The sequence below is a fragment of the Bison bison genome, unplaced genomic scaffold (assembly GCF_000754665.1).
Source record: "Bison bison bison isolate TAMUID 2011002044 unplaced genomic scaffold, Bison_UMD1.0 scf7180017864252, whole genome shotgun sequence".
NCBI lineage: Eukaryota > Metazoa > Chordata > Mammalia > Artiodactyla > Bovidae > Bison > Bison bison.
Genome location: NW_011494824.1, coordinates 891237 through 914491, shown reverse-complemented (window position 1 = coordinate 914491; position 23255 = coordinate 891237). Strand labels below are relative to the sequence as shown.

General features: G+C 36.7%; 1 protein-coding gene across 1 annotated transcript in view; it reads left to right on the top strand.

The window, feature by feature from the left end:
* ANKRD31 (ankyrin repeat domain 31) overlaps nucleotides 1-23255 on the top strand; it is a 135948-nt gene that overhangs the window by 56285 nt on the left and 56408 nt on the right. The window contains exons 12-17 of the mRNA XM_010847598.1: nucleotides 1827-1969; nucleotides 8779-8923; nucleotides 12399-12451; nucleotides 13442-14945; nucleotides 15463-15624; nucleotides 17802-17939. Coding sequence (XP_010845900.1) covers nucleotides 1827-1969; nucleotides 8779-8923; nucleotides 12399-12451; nucleotides 13442-14945; nucleotides 15463-15624; nucleotides 17802-17939 — 2145 coding nt within the window. The remainder of the gene's footprint in view (nucleotides 1-1826; nucleotides 1970-8778; nucleotides 8924-12398; nucleotides 12452-13441; nucleotides 14946-15462; nucleotides 15625-17801; nucleotides 17940-23255) is intronic.

The following is a 23255-nucleotide window of genomic DNA, read 5'->3' as shown; positions in this document are numbered from 1 at the left end:
TTCAATATCCACTCATTTATTGGCTGCACAGGGTCTTTGTCGTGGCCCGTGGGGTCTTTGATCTTCATTGCGGCCTGAGGGATCTTTGGTTGCACACTCAGCGTCTTTGGTTGCAATGTGCGGGATCCAGTTCCCTGACCAGGCTCAAACCCAGGACCCCTGTGCTGGGAGTGCAGCGTCTTAGCCACTGCACCACCAGGGAAGTCCCTCCCTAGGTGATTTATATTCTCATTAAAGTTCAAGAACTACTGACAAGAGATGTATGGCCTCCTTATAACATATTGGTTCAATGTAGTGAGCTTTTACCATATGCCTCCTCTGCACCAAATACTGTGGAAACAAAAAAATACACAGTATCTACTAGAAAGGTTAAAATATATTTATTTTTTGATACAATCCAATAAAGACTTAAGTGCACATAAAATGTAGTATACCCAATTATCTTTTCATAGGTAACATTTGCATTTCATAAGTCCTCATTTACATTTTGTGATATTTTTGTCTTTGATTTAAAAAAGAAAACCTACTTCAATAATTCTTTACCTATCAAAACCAATGGTGAAAACCATGAAATAGCATGAAAATAAACTCTGAATACCCAAAATAGATCTAATAAAGCTTCTTTGCTAAAACCCTGTCAGATCAATGAATTGAGGATTATTTTACACAGATTCCTGAGCTTATGACACATTAGAACTGAAAAGAAAGATTGACTCAGGCCAGGATATTGATAATAGCAAGAAGTTTAAGCCAACAACAAGGCAAGAGACGCATAAAAACATTAAAAATGAGGAGCAAAATTGTTGAGGACTGTAATACAGAAGAAGGTACACTGCATATCTCTGTGGGTGTTAACAGTTGCTGCATTAGATCATACAACTAATATCATTATGACATGGAATTTTTTTAAACAAATGTGTTCAATTGTATTGTCTTTATAGGAAATCTGTCCTCTCAGAAAGCTTTGAGGAAATTTCCTCCAAGATAGTTACATTTTTAAAAAGAAAAAAAGTTTGCTTGAGGATCTCCAAACTTGCAGTTTGGGGAGATAATAAAAGATTTGTTATTTTGGAGTTTAATAGATATCTTTGACTTATATCATTGTGTCTGACTAACAGATTTATCTGGATGACTGGTATTCTTGGAGCACTTTGTAGTATGTTAGTTGAATTACTGTAACTAACTTTTTGCAAATTGGGAGAAAAAATTATACAGTTGACCCTTGAATAGTGTGGGAGTTAGGGTCCTGACTCTCATTGTGGTCAAAAATCTGAGTATAAATTATAGTTCGCTCTCCCTATCCATGGTTTCTCCTTCAGTGACCTCAGATTATGTGATAGCATAGTATTTACTGTTGGAAAGAAATCTGTGTATAAGATAGACCTGCAAAGTTCAAGAGTCAACTTTTAAACTGACTTCTGTGAGGTCCTGCTGGCTGGGTTACTTTAACGAAAGTACCTTTAGCTACGAATAAGGCTTTTTTCCCTTTTCTCTGCAGAAAAGTAACCTGCAACCAGCATTCTCTATGAGCTAATAATGACCCCCCTCCTTACAGCCTTTTTATTTGAGGGGGGCAGGAGTGTTTTCAAATTTTTTACTGTTTTCATATTTTTCCATATTAATACCAACAGTGTTAAGGGTAGGAGTTTTAATAAAAATTTGAATTGAATCTGCAAATAATACAGATTGCTTCATGGTGAGATTATCTTGTTTCATATAGCCAAAATATTTTTAAAGCAACAACTTAGAGTTCTTATTTTAAAGGCAAGCACAGACATTATTAAGATGCCAAGTATAACAAACACCATTACTTTTTTGTGTCATAGGTTGGACAGCACTTCATGAAGCTAGTTTAGGAGGGTTTTATCAGACAGTAAGTGAACTGTTAAAAGGTGGAGCAGATGTGAATATCAGAGGAATGTACCAGATCACTCCCCTGCATGATGCTGTGATTAATGGACATTATCAGGTACTGTAATTCTTTCGTTTGCAGAGAAAACACTACACTCTGCAACTATTAAAAACCTTTGGGCAAACAATAGAAAAACAGATAGGGATTCAGTTTCAGTTCATTCTGCTAATCAGTACTCAGAATTTATAATAAAATATTACTGTGATGGATTGGTTGTGCCTAATATGGCAGATCCAGTTTTACATGTTACTTTTAATAACTATATGATGTGTATTTTGGTTGTACATAGTATTTTTTCAACTTCCTTAGGACTCTTTTTGTATAGTACTTTATAGGCTCTGTGTGCACATGCTGAGTCACTTCAGTCGAGTCCAACTCTTTGCGACCTGGTGGACTGTAGCCCGTCAGGCTCCTTTGTTCATGGGATTCTCCAGGCAAGAACACTGGAGTGGGTTGCCATTTCCTCCTCCAGAGGATCTTCCCCACCCAGGGATCAAACCCAGGTCTCCTTCACTGCAGGCAGATTGTTTAGCGCTTGAGTCACCAGGGACACCCTTACAGGCTCTAGAAGCCTTCTTAGTATGTTATGCAATGATAGGGTCGCAGCAGGCTCACAGCTTTTTGTAGTCTAGTGTTACTTTCAAAATCAGACTAAGACATGAGAACCTCTCAGGTTTAATGACCAACCAGTACACACCAGCACAGAGGTACCAATGGTTATAATATAATTCCATATATGTTGGTTAATAGTAACTAGAGTAATGGTACGTGAATGCTAAGTCGCTTCAGTCATGTCTGACTCTGCAACCCTATGGACTGTAGTCCACCAGGGTCCTCTGCCCATAGGATTCTCTAGGCAAGAAAACTGGAGTGGGTTGCCATGCCCTCCTCTAGGGATATTCCCAACCCAGGGATCAAACCCAGGTCTCTTAAGTCCCCTGCATTCACAGCTGTGTTCTTTACCACTAGTGCTACCTGGGAAGCCCGCAATTATGAAACTGTTAATTAAGATTGGCACAAATGCTTTATCATATGTACTCTGAGCTTCCTAGGCATTTTTTTCTGGCCCAGGGACTGCATCGGGCTGAGGCATTTCCTGAAAATAGTTTATTGTTTACTTAAAGTGGTGGAAGTTGCTTCTGGGTTTAAAACCTCTAGAGTAGGGAAGAGGGCTAAGGAAGATCTGTTCTGTGTTTCTCCAGAAGAAATACCTGCCACAGGTAGAGCTGGGGAAGGCTGTAGGCAAGAATCTCTTAGAAGAGATGCAGTTGAGCTCATTTCATGTGCTAGGAAGGTTATACTCAAAATCCTACAAGCTAGGCTTCAATAGTATGTGAACTGAGAACTTCTGAGCGTATAAGCTGTGTTTTCGAAGAGACAGAGGAACGAGAGATCAAATTGTCAACAGTCGTTAGGTCATGGGGAAAGCAAGGGAATTCCAGAAAAACATCTGCTTCATTGACTACACTGAAGCCTTTGACTGTGTGGATCACAACAAACTGGAAAATTCTTAAAGAGATGGAAATACCAGAACACCTTACCGTCTACTGAGAAAACTGCATGCAGGTCAAGAAGCAACAGTTAAAACCAGACATGGAACAACTGACTGGTTCAAAATTGGGAAAGGGATACATCAAGGCTGTATATTGTCATCCTGTTTATTCAACTTCTATGCAGAGTACATCATGTGAAATACTGAGTTGGATAAATCACAAGCTAGAGTCACGATTGCTGGGAGAAATGTCAACAACTTGGGATAAGCAGATGATACCACTCTAATGGCAGAAAATGAAGAGGAACTAAAGAGCCTCTTAATGAGGGTGAAAGAGGAGAGTGAAAAAGCTGGCTTAAAACTCAACATTTAAAAAACTAAGATCATGGCATCCAGTCCCATCAGTTCATGGCAAATAGATGGGGGGAAAAGTAGAATCAGTGACAGATTTTTTTTTCTTGGGCTCCGAAATCACTGTGGACTGTGACTACAGCCATGAAGTTAAATGCTTGTTCCTTGGAAGGAAAGCTATGACAAACCTATGTAGCATATTAAAAAGCAGAAAGATCCCTTTGCCGACAAAGGTCCATAGAGTCAAAGCTATGGTTTTCCCAGTAGTCAAGTACCATAAAAAAGGCTGAGCATCAAAGAATTGATGCTTTTGAATTGTGATGCTGGAGAAGACTCTTGAGAGTCCCTTGGACTGCAAGGAGATCAAACCAGTCAATTCTAAAGGAAATCAACCTGATTATTCATTGGAAGGACTGATGCTGAAGCTCCAGTACTTTGGCACCTGATTCGAAGAGCCAGCCCATGGGAAAAAACCCTGATGCTGGGAAGGAGTAAAGGCAAAGGAAGGGGGCAGCAGAAGATGAGATGGTTAGATTGCATCACCAACTCAGTGGACATGAATCTGAGCAAACTTCAGAAGATAGTGGAGGATAGAGGAGCCTGGCATGCTGCAGTCCATGAGGTTGCAAAGAATTGGACATGACTTACTAACTAAACAACAACAGCAACAACACTTAAATACATTCTTTTTAAGTGTGTGGAAAAAGTAGAATTTGTGAATTTAAGATGATCACCTTACTGTGGTTACTTAGAAAAATCTGGGATAAATTATTAAACATACAGCGGGAGACATTTAGGCAGGCATAATGATCTTTGAGCATAAGTAGACATCGCTAAGAACACATCACCATTGCTCTCTGCCCAATCTTGCCAGTATATAAGTTATCCACAATAAACTTCATGATTGCACTGTATGGAACTGCTTTGTTAATAAAGCTCTGTTTTACAGACTCAAAGTTCCTCTAAGTTTGGAGGATATTATTTCATATCTCTTCCTTCCAATAAATCCCTTGTGTAAGAAGCCAATAAGACAGAGAATAAAATTCTTTCAAGTACTTGAAAAGCCAGTATTTTGACTATACATTCCTAATGGGGTATAAACAAAACAAAAAGCACTTCATTAGTAGTTCCATTGTTATTACTATTGTTAATAACAGAAATATCACTAATAGTAATATTGTAAATAAAATGTACAATAAAGAAATAAGTTAATATATTAAGAAACAAATGCTTAGCATAAAAGAAAAAGAGATACAAGTAAAAAATAAAGTTATTATTAATCTATAATATTAAGTTTGAAATGGAAATATCAGTAAGAACTCATGATTTTTCTTTCTAAAAGTATGATTTCATGGAAAATGCCTAAAAACAATAACATCCAATAGCAATGAGCACACCTCGCACCCAAACTATGGTCTCTAAATAGATTTTCCATTAAAACAGCCATTTACAGAAAATAGGGAAGAAACCATAAAAATCAGTCAAATCCAGAATTTCGGAAACCCCAACCGACAAATTACCCAGGCTCCAGAAGAGACAAAACACAGGAAGAAATGTTATAGATTAAAACATACTTGAGACATAAAAAACACATGTAGTACATAGACCCTGACAGATCCTCATTCAAACAAAACTTTTAATAAAAACCACTTTTAGATAATTTGGGAAAATTTGAATATGGACTGGGTAGTATTAAATGGTATTAACAAATAAGTTTTATTAGGTAAGATGATTTAAAAAATGTGGGTGTGAGAAAAAAGTCCTTATCTGTTAGAGATGCAGGTACAAGTATTTATTGGTAAAATGGTATGATGTCTGGAATTCAAAAAAAATACTCCCAACATTGACAAAACATTATCCATGGTCCCACCTACTATGTGGTATGACTTTTTATAGTGCAGTAGAATAAACAATCAAACTTTATAAGATAGCTCACTCCAGACACAAATGGAATGGATAACCAACATGTCTGGGGATATCTTTTTAATATCTGTGAATCCTAATAACACAGTCAATGAACCTCTAACTCAACATCTCAAATGCATATCACAAGCATGCTCCATCAAATAAAAGCTTGCTGCTGCTGTTGCTGCTAAGTCGCATCAGCGTGTCCGACGCTGTGAGACCCCATACACAGCAGCCCACCTGGGATTCCTCTGTCCCTGGGATTCTCCAGGCAAGAAGACTGGAGAAAAGCTTGCTAAAACTGCGATACCTTATATCAACTTGTCATGCCATTTCCTTCACAAATTAAGCCTAATAAAGGAGGCTCAAGGAAGGAAGGAAGGAAGGAAGGAAGCCAGATGTCATATCAAGCAGCCACTCAGGCAGCTCCATGGCGAGGTGCTCTGGCAGAGCGCTGAGCCTTTTCCCGCCCACAGCCATGTGAGTGAGCCATCTTAGAAACAGATCCTCCAGGTGCTGTCAAGCTTCTAGATGATTGTATCTCCAGCCAGCCTCTTGACTACAACCTCCTGAGAGGCCCCAAGGCAGAACTAACCACCTCCACCACTCCCAAATTCCTGACCCACAGAACCATGAGATTATAAATATTTATTATTAAGCTACTGAGTTTTGGGGTAACTTGTCAGGTAGCAACAGGTAACTAATATAGAATCAAATGCAGGTTTAAAATACAGGGTTAAAAACTCCATGGAAATAACTTATTTACTGCCATTTGATGAGAAGAGAGAGAGTTTTTTAAGTTAAAGAGTGTGTAATATAAGTAGGCTTCAGAAGTCCTGATAGCAGGCTATAGAGGAAATTGGTAAATGTGGATAGTTGGTGTCCATAGAGTACATGGATAGAGAGTATCCACTAGGCGTGGATAAAACAGAGGCTGCCAAAGTAATGTATTCCCTCGCTTAGGGCAACCATCCGGATCTCCAGAGAAGTGAGGCTCTCTTCCCTTCCTCCTGTCTTCCTTTTCATGTTCCTTGACCCTCAGATACACTCATACTGCATGCTTTATTATTTGACATAAAACCTCCAGAGATAAACAAACTTATGGAATTACTTTTCCTGAAAGAAAGCAATATGCTTTCCATTTGTATTGCTGAACAGTATGTGCAGATCTAGGCATATGAATTATAGATTTAATTATACCTACTATTACTTTCAATCCTCTTACCTAGCTTTAAACTCCCATAACAAAGTCGTTTGAAAAGCAGAATCATCAAGTTTCTGAATCTTAATTTTTAAAGGATTTGGCTTATATTATCCCTGTGTGTGATGGGGCACTTTTCTCTTGTAGAATGCTTTTTTTGTAAAAGGAAATACATATATGTAAAAGGAAATACATATTAAATATATATAGACATAAGTATGTATGTATATAATTTTTATATGCTTAAAATTTATAGAAATTCTGACCTATCTCTCATTCTAGACATTTACATGGAAATCTAGGCTTCTTTTAGTATAATGTTCTTTAAAGCTTGTTCCACACATCCTCCTAGACCAACATTCATTCTTTTATTAAACAGCATTTATTAAACATACAGTCTTTTCCAGATACTGAAATAGACACTGGGAATATAAAGATGATTAAGACATATATCTGTTGTGAAAACTTGGAAGCAACTTAAATATCCATTAGTAGGGTTGTTGTTTTTGAGTTGCTCAGTCATGTCTGACTGTCTTTGACACCATGAACTGTAGCATGCCAGGCTCCCCTGTCCTCCACCATCTCTCAGACTTTGCTCAAACTCATGTCCATTGAGAGTCAGTGATGCCATCCAACCATCTCATCCTCTGTCATCCACTTTTCCTCCTGCATTTAGTCTTTCCCAGCATCAGGATCTTTTCCAGTGAGTCAGCTCTTCGTATCAGGTGGCCAAAGCTTTGGAGCTTCAGCTTCAGCATCAGTCCTTCCAATGAATATTGAGGATTGATTTCCTTTAGGATTTACTGGTTTGAGATCCTTGCTGTCCAAGGGACTCTCAAGAGTCTTCTAAATTGAAGCATTAATACATTCATATAGGTATATTAAAAAGTAAATTATTACTCAGCTGCTAGAAAGAATGAGGAAGTTCAATCTATCTGATTTGAAACAGTTTTCAGAGTCTGATGCAGGGTAGGGTAGGCAGGAAAGAAGCTAAAGCACAGAAAAATGTATGTATTATAGGCCCACTTGTGTAAGAAACAACATATATACACATTTATGATATACACATATATACCTGTTGGACTAGACACTGGGAAAATTCAGGGGAAACTGTAACCAGAGCTAACTTAGAAGAAATAATTAGATGACTGATGTACAAGGGTAGAGAAGGGAAACTTAGTTTTTATTGTCTGTTTCTCTGAGCCTTCTGTATTCTGAACCATATTTATTAATTTTCTACCCAAAAATATTAATTTTAAAAGAAAAACAGAGTCCCACCCTAAAAAACTTGAAATATAGGCGAGAGGTATAAGAGGTGAGTATAATATAATATAGCATATATTGGACATAAAATATGTACATAAAAGAAGGAAGAGGTCATTTTTCTCTAGGGCATCAGTGGGTGAGGAGGTCAGGGAGTGCTTCATAAAGGAGGCTACTTGAGGAGTAGTAACAGAGTAAGAGTTTCCTGGTTTCTCTCTGACGCTGAGGAGGAGGAGCAGCAGCAAAGGTATGTGTAGAAGACATACTATCTCCTGGAACCTGTTAATGTAATTCAGGTTCCCAGAATGTAATTCAAGTTCCCAGTATATATGCTAGCTCCATTTCATCATCAGCCAAACCATAGACATTCTGCCCACCCACCCTCCCTGCTTTCTTCCCTCTTCCTTGCTTCCTCTCTCTTTTCCTGGTAAGAGAAGTCATATGTACATCAACAAATTATGATTCAGTAGTGGTTACATTGATTTTTGTTGTTGGGCAACGATGTTACAGGTAAACCCAAACTCTGTATGTTTGGTAAATTCCAAATATTTGGAAAGAAATATTTGATGTTGCTTACAGTTGTATGCTAGCATACATTTATAATAATAATATACTTTTTGTCTGGGCTCCTCACATAAAACAATCTTCCTCTAGGTGGCAGAGTTACTTCTTTTGAATGGAGCAGATCCTTTATTTAGAAATGATAATGGAAAGTGTGCTTTAGATGAAGCCAAAGACTCACGTATGATGCGTCTCCTTGAGAGATTTGTTCCTAAACATCGAAACCGTCTTGCATCAGGTAAACTTAAACTGCTCTATTACATCTGTTCATCATGTCAGCAGTTGCTGTTGAGGCGCTCAGTCGTGTGCGACTCCTTGTGACCCCATGAACTGCAGCACGCCAGGCTAACCTGTCTGTCACTGTCTCCTGGAATTTGCTCAGACTCAGGTCCATTGAATCAGTGATGTCATCCAACCATGTCATCCTTAGTAGAGAGTTATAGAAATCAAGCTTAGAATTATAGAAATTAAATTGATTTTCCTCAGAAATTTTGAGGAAATTTCGCTTCATTCCATTAGTAGAGCACACTGACTTGTTTGCAAATGCACCAAATGGAAGAACTCTGAAGGAACTAGAAAGATAATACTAAATGTACTTTTCCCCAGGATATGCATTGCAAACAGAAAACTTTTATACAGTTCTGGGTTCCCCCCCCATAATCCATTGACTGAATAACATGAGTTATAAGTTGTGACTTATGCTTGGCTGTATCTTTTTCAATGAATATGGCCAGGATTGTTAACTTTCATTCCTTAAGAATATTTTCTTATGGCTATACTTTTGTGTTGTCATTCATCATTACACTGGTAAGTTAAACAGCAAAGGAGCAGTTAAGTTAAACTTCACTTTCAAAAAGATTATATAAGAATCGTTTATATTTTATTGAAGTACAATTGATTTACAATATTATGTTAGTTTCAGGTATACAATGTAGTGATTCAGTATTTTTATATGTTATACTCCATTTAAAGTTATTGCAAAGTAATGGCTATATCCCTGTGCTTATTTATTTTATACAAAGTATTTTGTATCTCTTAATTCCCAAACCTTTTTTTTTGCCCCTCTTGCCTTTCCCCACTGGTAACTTTTACTTTGTTCTCTGTATCTGTGAGTCTGTTTCTGTTTATACATTGATTTATATTTTTACATTCCACATATAAGTGGTAATATAGAGTATTTGTCCTTCTCTTATTTCACCAAGAATAATACCTTCTGGGTTGTTGCAAATGGCAGAATTTCATTCTTTTTTATGGTTGAGCAGTATCCCATTGCATGAATATATACTCCATCTTCTTTATCCATTCGTCTGCTATGGACAGTTAGGTTGTTTCCATATCTTTGGTATTATATATAATGCTACTATGAACATGGGGGTGCTAGTATCTTTTTGAATTCATGTTTTCATTTTCTTTGGAGATAAATCCAGCAGTTTAATTACTGGGTCATGTCATGGTTTCTTTTTTTTTAATTAATTAATTTTATTTTTGGCTGCAGTGGGTCTTCATTTGCTTTCTCTAGTTGTGGAGAGCAGGGGCTGCTCTTCCTTGTGGTGCACGAGCTTCTCACTGCGGAGACGTCTCTGGTTGCAGAGCACTGGCTGTAGGTGCTTGGGCTTCAGTAGTTGCAGCGCGCCGGCTCCGTAGCTGTAGCGTGTGGGCTCTCGGGCTTCACTCGTTGCGGTGCACAGGCTCAGTAGTTGCAGCTCACAGGCTCCAGAGCATGGACGCAGTAGTTGTGGCCCTCGGGCTTAGTTGTTCCACAGCATGTGGAATCGTCCCAGACCAGGGATCAGACTGTGTCTCCTGCATTGGCAGGTGGATTCTTATCCACTGTGCCACCAAGGAAGTCCAGTCATATCTTAGCTCTACTTTTTGTTTTTGGAGAAGTCTCCATGTCTCCATACTGTTTTCCATTGTTGTTGTTGTTGTTCAGTCATTAAGTCATGTCCAACTCTTTGCGACCCCATGAACTACAGCGCACCAGGCTTCTCTGTCCTTCACTGTCTCCCAGCTCAAACTCATGTCCATTGAGTCGGTGCATAGTGGCTGCAATTTACATTTCCACCAACAGTGTACAAGGGATCCCTTTTCTACAAATCCTTAACAACTTTTGTTGTTTGTAGACTTTTTGATGATAGATATTTTGACAGGTGTGAGGTAACATCTCAATGCGGTTTTGATTTGTATTTCTCTGATGATTATTACTGTTGAACATTTTTTCATGTGCCTGTTAGCTATCTGTATATCTTCTTTGGAAAAATGTCTATTCATGTCTTCTGCCCATTTTTTTAGTTTTTTGTTTTATATTGCATTTTATGAATTGTTTATATATTTTGGACATTAACGTCTATTGGTCATATCATTTGCAGATATTTTCTTCCATTTAGTAGGTCATCTTTTTGTCTTGCCAGTGATTTCCTTTGCTATGCAAAGCTTTTCAGTTTTATTAGGTCCCATTTGTTTATCTTTTATTTCATTTCCTTTGTTTGCTTAGGAAACAGATCCAAAATAATATTAAATATTACAATGATTTATTTCAAAGAACATCCTGCCCATGTTCTCTGTTGGAAGTTTTGTGGTTTCTGTTCTTACAATTATGTCTTTAATCCATTTTGAGTTTATTTTTGTATGTGGTGTGAGAAAATGTTCTTATTTCATTCTTTTACATGTAGCTGTCCAGTTTCACTACTTATCCTAGGTACCGTTTATTGAAGAGACTTTCTTTTATCCATTGTGTATTTTTGCCTCCTTTGTCACAGGTTAGTTGAAAATAACTGCATTGGTTTATTTCTGAACTTTCTAGTCTGTCCCATCCATCTGTGTCTGTGTTTGTGCTGTCGCCATGCTGTTTTGATTACTGTAGTTTTGTGTAGTCCGAAGTCAGGGAGCATGATTCCTCCAGCTCTGTTCATCTTTCTCTAGATTGCTTTGGCAGTTCAGGGTCTTTTGTGGTCTTGCATAAATTATAGGATTACTTGTAGTTCTGCGAAAAATGCTGTGACTGTTTTGATAGGGATTGCATTAGATCTGTGGATTACTTTGGGTAGTATGGAAATTTTAACAGTATTCTTTCAGTCCAAGAACACAGTATGTCTTCTCTTTTCCGTGTATCATCTTCAGTTTCCTTCACTGATGTTTACAGTTTTCAAAGTATAAGTCTTTCACCTCCTTGGTTAAGATTATTCCTTGGTATTTTATTCTTTTTGGTGAGATTGTAAATGTACGTTTTTTTTTTAATTCCCTTGCTTTCTCTTTCTGATAGTTCCCTATTAGTGTATAGAAAAGCAGTGGATTTCTGTATGTTAATCATGTATCCTTCAACTTTAGTAAGCAGATGTATTAGGAAGTGATAATGATACAATTCATTATGAAAGAATTTTTGCCTTATAAAAGCTTGTACACTTGCATATCTGAGTATAACTGTGGGGAATATAAAAATACCGAGTTCAGTGCCCATCTTCAGCATTATGTTGTTGGGTCTGTTTTGCTTTTCCTACAGAAGTGTTTTCAGCTCTCTCAAGATAGTATTTGTTTTATAATAAATATGGAAATCATGAATTATGTAATTTTATATGTGCCAATTTTAATAAAATGTGTTTCCATAATTTTATTTTTTCCACTTGGTTTGCTCATGGCAAAGGCCTTGTGGTTTTAGAAGCCTAGAGTCTGACCTCTGGAGGCTGTTTTCTTTGATTTTCTCTTTTTGTTTACAGCTCAGAAGAATAGCCTTGACCCCTCAGATGGAGAGGATGCACACCCTCACAAGGTAGCTCTCTGTTCAGCAGTGAACGTGTTTATAGAGCACACCTGCGGGTTATTTTATTGCTCATCGGAGGGGAAAGAAAGACCGCTGAAGCATTCATCAGGAACAGTGACTTCGCCTTTGCTTTTTAGACACTTTGGAATAATTACATGAGACTCAGAAGGTTCTGGGCTGTTAGTTTGGGAAGCAGTTGAGTAAATGTAGTGTATGTGGGCACACTAATGTATTGGTAACCATTCCTACTTCCTTTCTCCTCTTTATAAAGCCATGAGGTTTATCAGCCATGTTGACTTCCCTCTGGCCTGAGCACAGTATGAGAGTCAAAGGTGCTAATCCAGCCCGTTAAACTTTATGTGGTGGGCAGTTATTTCCCATCTGATGCTTTAGGTTGTGATGTGTGAGAGGAAGCCCTGGCCCTGTCTCAGTCTTGTCAGCCCACAGTAATCTTTCCGCACACGCCTACTTGGTTGCATATCTGTCTTTTTGTTTTTAAATCCCTTCTTCCACTACCCTACCTATGATGCTAACAGATACCAGAAGAAGAAACTTAATTCTGTCTCTATAACAAATGGGAGAGGAGAGTGGTTTTAAAGCATAGTTACAAAGATTCCTTGTGAAGGAATTATCTGATTGTTTTAAAAGCCTATATGGATTAGCTTGATTAAAATTTTTTATTATGTTTAGTAATAAGATTGATAGTGCTAAAATACTGGCAAGTACAAATTAAAATGTACAGGAAAAGATAACAATTAGCACATACATGGAGTTTGAATCTATTACATTTGTCTTCCTGCTTTTACTCTATTTTTTCTGAAATATATATCAGGTTGTATATATCCCAGCAGGCCCTGTGGTTAGATCAAATTATAAGGCCCTGTGGTTAGATCAAATTATAAGGTTGAATGGAATAATAGTTTTCTTTTTCTCCAATCCAGAATGAGTTGAATGCAGAATTACAGCTGACAGTTAAAACTGTGTATTTTGTTTCTATAGAAACCAAAATTCAGTTCTAAAAATCACAGTGGGTTTGTTTATGATGAAAATTCCAACAGACAGAAGCCAGAACATGTAGAAGTCAATAAAGGAAGCAAGAAGAGTTTATTTATAAATACAGATATATATGAACATTATCAAAAAGATTCCCCAAACATGAGAATTGGTAAATCCAAGCAGAAACAATCAATTCTTAACCAGATACACTCTACAGGATTCAGAAAGGACAATCTCCATAGTGCTGAGGATCCCAGCACAAGTGTGTCTAAAGATAAAGGAAGAAGAAATACACAACATAAAAGGACTCAAGTGGATGATACAAGCCAAGAAAGCAGTCCAAGAAAGACAGTGGCTGTCTCTTCTTCTAGAAGAATAAGCAGATCAGTTACTCGTCAGCAACAAGCTCTCCAAATCCTTGATGACCTTCCAGAAAAGTCACGTAAACCTTTTAGCCAAGCTCTATCAGGCCTGAACAATGGTTTGCATAATGATGTTGAAACTTGTTCAATTCCCAGAGAGACACATGTTCAAAGCCTGGATTTATCAGACAGTCAAGAAATAAAATGTATGGAAGTAGAATCCATTGACCAAGCTGAAGCTGTTTCTCTCTTAGGACTTTCTCTACATGAAAAAACCAAGTTACTACTTGTTACTACAGATCAGCAGCCTCATACTCTCCAAGACCAGGAGCACATTAGCCCTTATAAATCTCATGAAAACAGTAACTCAAGTCAAAAAGATGAGAGCCTCAAGTGGGAAAAATTTTCCCCATCCTTTATAAAGGAAAACTTTAATAATGATGATCATGGTGATTCCTGTGCTTCTGAGGAGACTGTAATATCTAAAAAGGTGATAAGTTCTTCAGGTTGCGAAAACCATGATACTTATACAGAGAATAAAACAAATAGAGAAGAAATGGATTTTCAACAATTTTTACCTTCTCAAGACCATTTTCCACAGGAAAATGAGTTAAAAGAAGACAGCCTAACCATACTTCCACAACAGGAAGCTGTTAGTTTTTCTAATTCAGATAATATAATGGTTTCTGAACATGTTTCAAATTATGAACAATGTTCATGTGGAACTTCTTTTGATCACTCACATGGCAATCCTGAACATACTCCTCTGGCTTGTATAGGGACAGTCTTGACACATGAAGTTTCAGAGTTGACCAGTCATGAGAAGCTAATCAAGAATCCTCAGGATTATAGCCCTAGCATACTAACTCCTTTAATGAATCAAACAGATCTACATGTTGTGGAAAAGGTGAATAAGGAAGGAGACACTAAAAGGAATTATACTGACACAGGCCAAGAAACAAGTCCTTCAAATAGGCCTTCATCCAGCGTTGTTCCTTTTCAAGTAATGGAAACAACTAAAGTTGAAAAAAGACAAGAGAGCAAAGCCGTACAAAATATAGGTTTTCATTCTACTGACAGTGAAGAATTGACCAACATCTCACAACTTAGTCAAAGAGAAGAGAAGGAGATTTCTCACAAACCAGGTATTAGTAGTAGTGTTCAATTTGTACACATTTCCTATAGATTTAGTTATTTCATAGAAATTTCCAACTGAATTTCACTTAACCTCTGCCCAAACTGATCAGAATGAGGACATGTGGATCACAATTTAGAGATATTATTAATTAGTTAAGTAATGGTATTTTCTTTGAAAGAAGGTGCTAAATTAATATTGACAGAAGTTAAAAAAACAGTATTTCTATGAGTTTTTAGCTTTCTTTTTAATATAGCACCTACTTGATGTCAAGAAACCTAACAACATTTTCATAGCAGAAAAATGTTAGCTCCATTGATTTTAGTGATTCACTGGTGAAATTGTATCCAGGAAACTGATTTACGTTTGTTGTATGAAAACATTTTTAAAGGCTTCCATTCCTTTAAATAAAAAAGCAGTCTAGAAAGGAACAGAAACATGGAGCAATTATAGACTCTTTCTTAGTCCTATAACCAGTAAGGAGAAATACAACACTGATACTTAAAAATGTTTTTTTTTTTTTTCAGGTGAGGAATTTGTCAATGGAGATGAAAACACTATAAGAAACTGTAAAGAGAAAAAAGAAAAACCAGATTCAGAAATTCATATGCCTACTCACATCCAATCACACAAAAAAATTCAGAATTTCAGAAAAAGAAAAAATGTCTCCAGAGCTACCTGCAGCCAAGGTTTGTATTCCTGTACTATATAGGGACAAGGTTTTTGCATGACCACTCCTAGCAATCCACTCTCCTTCAAAGAATTATATATACTTTCATATTTACTGTTTATTTTTTAGTCATTCACTAAATTATAAGATTATTTTGGCTCTATTTGTTAGGTGGTTTTACTATAATACACCACTTGAGAATCTCTTAGTCTTCCAATATATTGTCATATTTTTGTCTATTTGTTATGTTAGAGGAGATAAGGTAAACAGTAGAGACAGCAAGGAGGTTGAGTCGGGGCAGCAGATCTGGATTGTGTTCGATCCCTTAGAACTTTCACTGAGCCCTTTTAACATAAGGGAAATTAAAGAAGCATAGCCACTAGTTTCTTTTTGTCAGTGTTTGACAATATGGATAAATGACTATTCTTTGGTAGTTCTTGGAGCTGGTTCTGTGGTGAACCATAGGCTGGACTACCTCAGGTCAAATGTTAAGCCCTGTGAAGTTGATTAGTAAGAAAAAGTTGATAGAGTTAGAGGTAGGAATACTAGGCATCCTTTTTGAACTTTTCCCCATTGTCTCCTTCTCATGTAAACTAAAGCACTTCTTATACATACTTCTGGAGAAGGCAGTGGCACCCCACTCCAGTACTCTTGCCTGGGAAACCCCATGGACGGAGGAGCCTGATAGGCTGCAGTCCATGGGGTCGCTAAGAGTCAGACACGACTGAGCGACTTCACTTTCACTTTTGAGTTTCACGCATTGGAGAAGGAAATGGCAACCCACTCCAATGTTCTTGCCTGGAGAATCCCAGGGACGGGGGAGCCTGGTGGGCTGCCGTCTATGGGGTCGCATAGAGTCGGACACGACTGAAGCGACTTAGCAGCAGCGGCAGCATATATACCTCCTATAGTGGGTTGAATAGTGGCCCCCCAAAAAACCTATGTCCATATCCTAATCCCTGGAATCTGTGATACTGTTGCATTTAATATATATAAAAAAGAGTGAATATTACCTTATTTAGAAGAAGAATCTTTGCAGATATAGTTAAGGACCTTGAGATGAGGAAACTGTACTGGATTTTCCAAATAGGACCCAAATCTAACAAGTATCCTTATAAAAGAAAAATGGAGTCAGCTTTGAGACACACAAGGAAAGAGAAGATAATGTGAAGAGCCAGACAAAAGAACAATGTGGCCAAAAGCCAAAGAAGCTAAGTTGGAGGAAGCAAGGAAGGATTCTTCCTTACAACTTCCAGAGAAAGTACAGCCCTGCTGACACCTTGGTGTTGGATTTCTGGTCTCCAGAACCACAAGAAACTAGTATGTTTCTACTAGTTATATGCTACTCTGGTAGCACTTAATCAGATTTTAATGTAATTTTTTACATGTCTCTCATTCCCCTAGGCTGCAGGCCACTCAAGAGATAGTGTCTTCTATTTTCTTTATATAATATTACAAAAATATCTTCTAGTATATCATTTTAGCATAGTTTAGGGAAAAAATTCATTATTTTTAGTATTTCCAACTTTTGATGTAAGGAAAAGAAATAAAAATATTTAGATAATAATATTGTACTGAGTTTTCTGTGAAAGAAAAATGAAATGCTCAATAGGCCATAGTTTGGTTCTTGACATCTTTTGTCATCAGAAACACACTCGTTGAGATATGAGAATAAATGTGGAAAGTGGATTATGGACTACTGAGTGAAACGAGTATAGAAATGAAGCAAGTCTTATTTACTTCAGTCAAGCTTAGGATAGAGTGAACAACAGCTAGAATGAATTAATGTGCCCAGATGCTCTACCATTTCTTTACAAATTGTGTTTTAAAATAGCAACAGCAATTATAATATTAATTGACGTATGTTTCTGTGTGGGACTTCCCTGGTGGCTCAAATGGTAAAGAATCCGCATGCAGTGCAGGAGACCTGAATTCGATGCCTCGGTTGGGAAGATCCCCTGGAGAAGGGAATGGCACCCTACTCCAGTATTCTGGCCTGGAGAATTCCATGGACAGAGGAGCCTGGTGGGTTACAGTCCATGGGTTACAAACAGTCGGACATGACGGAACAACTTTCACTTTCTGTGTAGTGCATCCTTTTTAGGATGTTTTTAGGAAGTTGCTTTGTGTTTTCTAAGATCCTTCATTAAAATCAGCACTTGGCAGAAAACTCAGTTTTGCTTGGCAAATTTACAGAAATGAAAACATCTGGGATCGATAAGAGGAATGCCACAGGGGAAAGCCGGCTTCATTTGGCTGCCAGAAGAGGACATTTGTCTCTGGTGAAAGCTCTGATAGAATCTGGAGCAGACGTGAATCTAAAAGATAATGCAGGTTTGGATTTTTAAATTGTAAATGTCTTTATAATTTGAACTCACTGATATATACATTTCACCCACCCTCCCCCATTTTGATCCTGACTGTTATATAGAAGCTCACTTTGAAAATTCTTTTTATAATATTTTATGGTTTATCTCAGTTCCCACCAATTGCCAAAATATCCATTGAAACAGCTTTTAATATACCTTTGGGAGCATTCATTTATTTTCATTCATTTTTCAGTAAAGAAGCTTTAGGCATTTTCCTTGGAGACTTTAATATCATTACCTAACTTTATAGGGAATGCCAAATTTTATTCTTTCCCTGTCCCTTCTTTTCTTATTTCTTGATAATATTCCTTTTTTTCTTCCAGGTCTTGTTTTTATCTTAAAGCTCCATTTTTAAGTTGATCTTCTAACATTTTTCTCAAGCACACACACACAAAAAAACTTGTGTAAGAAATTCCAGAGGGAAAAAACTCAGACTGATTGTTCACATGTCTTTTTAAAGAGAAATGTGACAATACAAGATATAAATAGCAAGGTCAGATGATCTTACTCATCTGACTTGAAACCATTTGACTTGATTAGTACTTACTTGGTCCCATGATAGCTTGTGTTCTGTTAGTCTTTTGTCACTTGTATCAATAAATATTTTTGATGAGATTAATTTGTTTTAAAAAATGAAGATTATGTTTTTATTGAGATATACTTGATTTATAATATATTAGTTTCAAGTGTACAACATAGTGATTCAAAATTGATAGACTATATTCCACTTAGTTATTATAAAATATTGACTGTATTCCCTGTACTGTACAATATATCCTTGAGCTTATTTATTTTATATATAGTAGTTTATACCTTTTAATTCCTTACCCTATCTTGCTCCTCTCTTCATCCCTCTCCCCACTGGTAACCACTAGTTTATAGTCTATATCCATGAATCTGTTTTTGTTTTGTTGTATTTACTTGTTTCTTGTATTTTTTAGATTCTACGTATAAATGATAACATAGAGTATTTATCCTTCTCTGTCTGATTTACTTCACTAACCATGATACCCTCCAGGTTCATCCATGTTTTTGCAGAAGGCAAAATTTCATTCTTTTTATGGCTGAGTACCCACTCCAGTGTTCTTGCCTGGAGAACCCCAGGGACGGGGGAGCCTGGTGGGCTGCCGTCTATGGGGTCACACAGAGTTGGACACGACTGAAGCGACTTAGCAGCAGTAGCAGCAGCAGTACTCGTTTGCTTATTGTAGATAATGTTGCTGTGAACATTGGGGTGCATGTATCTTTTTGAATTAGTGTTTTTGTTTTCTTCAGATATATACCCAGCAGTATTTGGGTATATATTTTCAGGAATTGCTGAATCATGTGGAGTTCTGTTTTTTAAGAAACCTCCATACTGTTTTTCTGCAGTGGCTGCACCAATTCACATGCCCACCAACAGTGTGTAAGGGCTCTCTTTTTTACGTATCCTCACCAACATTGTTATCTGTGGTTATTCTTTTTGTGAACACTGTTTGTGTTCTTTTTGATGATAATCATTCTGACCAAAGTGGGGTAGTATCTCGTTGTGGCTTTGATTTGCATTGTTTTGATGATTATCAGTGTTGAGCATCTTTTCATGTGCCTGTTGTCCATCTGCATATCTTCTTTGGAAAAATGTCTGTGCAGGTCTTTTGCCCACTTTTTGATTGGCCTGTTTGTTTTTTGGTGTTGAGTTGTATAAGCTATTTATCTATTTTGGATATTAACTCCTTAACAGTCATATCATTTGCAGGTATTTTCTGCCATTCAGTAGATTTTCTTTTTTGTTAATGGTTTCCTTTGCTGTGAAAAGGCTTTACAGTTCAACTAGATTCCATTTGTTTATTTTTTTATTTTGTTTCCTTTGTCTTAGGAGACAGATCCAAAACAATGTTGCTATAATTTACTCAAAAAACATTTTGTCTATGTTTTCTTCTATGAGTTTTATGGCTTCCAGTCATACATTTGGTTCTTTGGTTCATTTTGAGTTTATGTTTATATATAGTGTGAGAACTATTCTGATTTCATTTTTTAAAACATATAGCTGTTCAGTTTTTCCCAGTACCACTATTGAAGAAACTGTCTTCTCTCCATTGTTTATTCTTGCCTCCTTTGTCATAGATTAACTGATGTAAGTGTGTGGATTTATTTCTGGGCTGTCTGTTCAGTTTCATTGATCTCTGTGTCTCTTTTTCTGCCCATATGAGACTGTTTTGATTACTGTAGCTTTGCAGTATAATCTGAAGTCAGGAAATGTGATTCCTCCAGTCTGTTCTTGTTTCTCAAGTTTATTTTGCCTAGTTAAGATCTTTTGTGCTACCATACAAGTTTTAAAATTATTCTATCCCTGTGAAAAATTCCATTGGTATTTTGATAGAACTTACATTGAATCTTAGATCACCATGGGTAGTATGGTCATTTTAACTATTAATTATTTTTCTAATACAGTGTATCTTATCTTTTCAACTGTTTGTATCATCTTCAGTTTTTTTCATCACTATTTTATAATTTCCTGAGTATAGGTTTTTTACCTCCTTAGGTAGGTTTATTCCAAGGTATTTATTCTTTTTGATGCAGCTGAAGATGAGAAAGTTCCTTAATTTTCCTTTCTGATCATTTGTTGTAAGTGTGTAGAAATGCAACAGATTTCTGTATATTAATCTTGTATCCTGCAGCTTAACTGAATTTATTGATAAGCCCTAGTAGTTTTTTGGTGGTATCTTTAGGATCTTTCTATGTATAGTATCATGTCATCTGCAAAGAGTGCCAGCTTTACTTCTTTGCAGTTTGGATTCCTTCCTTTGGATTCCTTTTATTTCTTTTTCTTCTCTCATTGCTGTGGCTAGGCCTTCTAATAATAGGTTGAATAAATGTGAGATTGGGCATCCTTGTCTTGTTCCTAATCTTAGAGGAACTGCTTTTAGCTTTTCACTGTTGAGTATGATGTTAGCTGTAGTTTGTCATATATGGCATTTATTATTTTATTAAGATATGTTCCGCCTATGCCCACTTTTTGGAGAGTTGATCATAAATGGATGTTTAATTTTATCAGAAGCTTTTTCTGCACCAATGGATCATATGATTTTTATTCTTCATTTTGTTAATGTGGTATGTCACATTAATCGATTTGCAGACATTTAAAAATCCTTGCATTCCTAGGATAATCCCACTTGATCGTGGTGTATGATAGTTTTAATGTATTGTTGGATTCGATTTGCTAAAATTTTGTTGATTTTTGCACCTATGTTCATCAGTGATATTGACCTGTAATTTTCTTTTGTGTGTGTGATATCTTTTTCTGATTTTGGTGTCCAGGAGATGCTGGGTGTGCACAATGAATTTGGAAGTGTTTCTTCCTCTGCAATTTTTGGGAATAACTTGAGAAGGACAGGTGTTAATTCTTCCCTAAATGTTTGGGAGAATTCACCTGTGAAGCCATCTGGACTTTGTTGGGAGTTTTAATTACTGATTCAATTTAATTACTGGTAATTGATCTGTTTATATTTTGTATTTCTTCCTGGTTAGGTCTTAGGAGATTGTATATTTCTAGGGATTTTTCCTTTTCTTGAAGGTTGTCCTTTTTATTGGCATGTAGTTGTTTGTAGTAATCTGTTATGATTTCTGTGCTGTTAATTGTAACATTTTAATTTATATTTTATTTTATTTGGGCCTTTTCTCTTTTTTTCTTGGTATATCTGGCCACAGTGTTTTCAATTTTATCTTTTCAAAGAATCAGCTCTTAGTTTCACTGATTCTTTTTCTATTTATTTAGCCTCTATTTAATTTATTTTTGCTCTGAACTTTATGATTTCTTTCCTTCTCCTTTCACATTTTTTGTTCTTCTTCCTCTTGTTCCTTTAGGGATAAGTTTAGGTTGTTATTTGAGATTTTTCTGCTGTAGAAGTTTAGAACTTGCTATTGCTGCATCCCAAAGATTTTGGATCATTTTGTCCTCATTTTCATATGTCTCTAGGTGTTTGTTGTTTTTTTCTTTGATTTCTTCAGTGATCCATTGGTTGTTGAGCAGTATATTGTTTAGCCTCCATATGTTTGTGTTTTTTCAGTTTTATTCTTGTGGTTGATTTCTAGTTTCAGTGATTTCAGTAAGAATGAAAAGACACTCAATATGATTACTATGTTCTTAGATTTACCAATACTTGTTTAGTTGCCTAGCATGTGACCTATCCTGGAGAATGTCCCATGTGCATATTCTTGAAAAGAATGTGTATTCTGCTGCTTTGGGATGGAATGTTCTATATATATCAGTTTAAGTCCATCTAGTATGATGTGTCATTTATGAGTTTTCCTTATTGGTTTTCTTTCTGGATGATCTGTCCATTGATGAAAGTGGGGTGTCAAAATCCCCTACTATTATTGTGTTACTGTTGATTTTCCCCTTTATGTCTGTTAATATTTGCTTTATATATTTAGGTGATCCTGTATTGGATACAGATATATTTATAATTGTTATACCTTCTTTTTGGATTTATTCCTTGGTCATTATGTGTTGTGCTTATTTGTTTCTTATAACAATTTTTGTTTTAAAGTATTTTATCTGATATTGCTACTCCAGGTTGCTTTTGTTTCCATTTGCATGGAATACCTTTTTCCATCCCCTGCCTTTCAATCTGTGTGTGTCTTTAGATCTGAAGTGAGTCTCTTGTAGGCAGTATATATATATATATATGGGTCTTGTTCTTGTATCCATTCAGTCACTCTTCGTTTTTTGATTGGAACATTTAGTCCATGAACTTTTAAAGTAATTGTTGATATGTATGAGAGTCCCTTGGACTGCAAGGAGATCCACCCAGTCCATTCTAAAGGAGATCAGCCCTGGGATTTCTTTGGAAGGAATGATGCTAAAGCTGAAACTCCAGTACTTTGGCCACCTCATGCAAAGAGTTGACTCATTGGAAAAGACTCTGATGCTGGGAGGGATTGGGGGCAGGAGGAGCAGGGGACAACAGAGGATGAGATGGCTGGATGGCATCACTGACTCAATGGACGTGAGTGTGAGTGAACTCCGGGAGTTGGTGATGGACAGGGAGGCCTGGCGATTCATGGGGTCGCGAAGAGTCGGACACTACTGAGCGGCTGAACTGAACTGAACTGATGTTCTTATTTCCATTGTGTTCATGGTTTGGGAGTTGTTTTTGTAATTCTTTTTTTATTCATTTTTTTCTTTTGTTTTCTTGTTATTTTATGATTATCTTTAATGTTATGTTTAGTTTCCATTTTCTTTTTTGCATATCTATTATAGATATGCATATCTATTATAGATATCTATTATAGATAGATA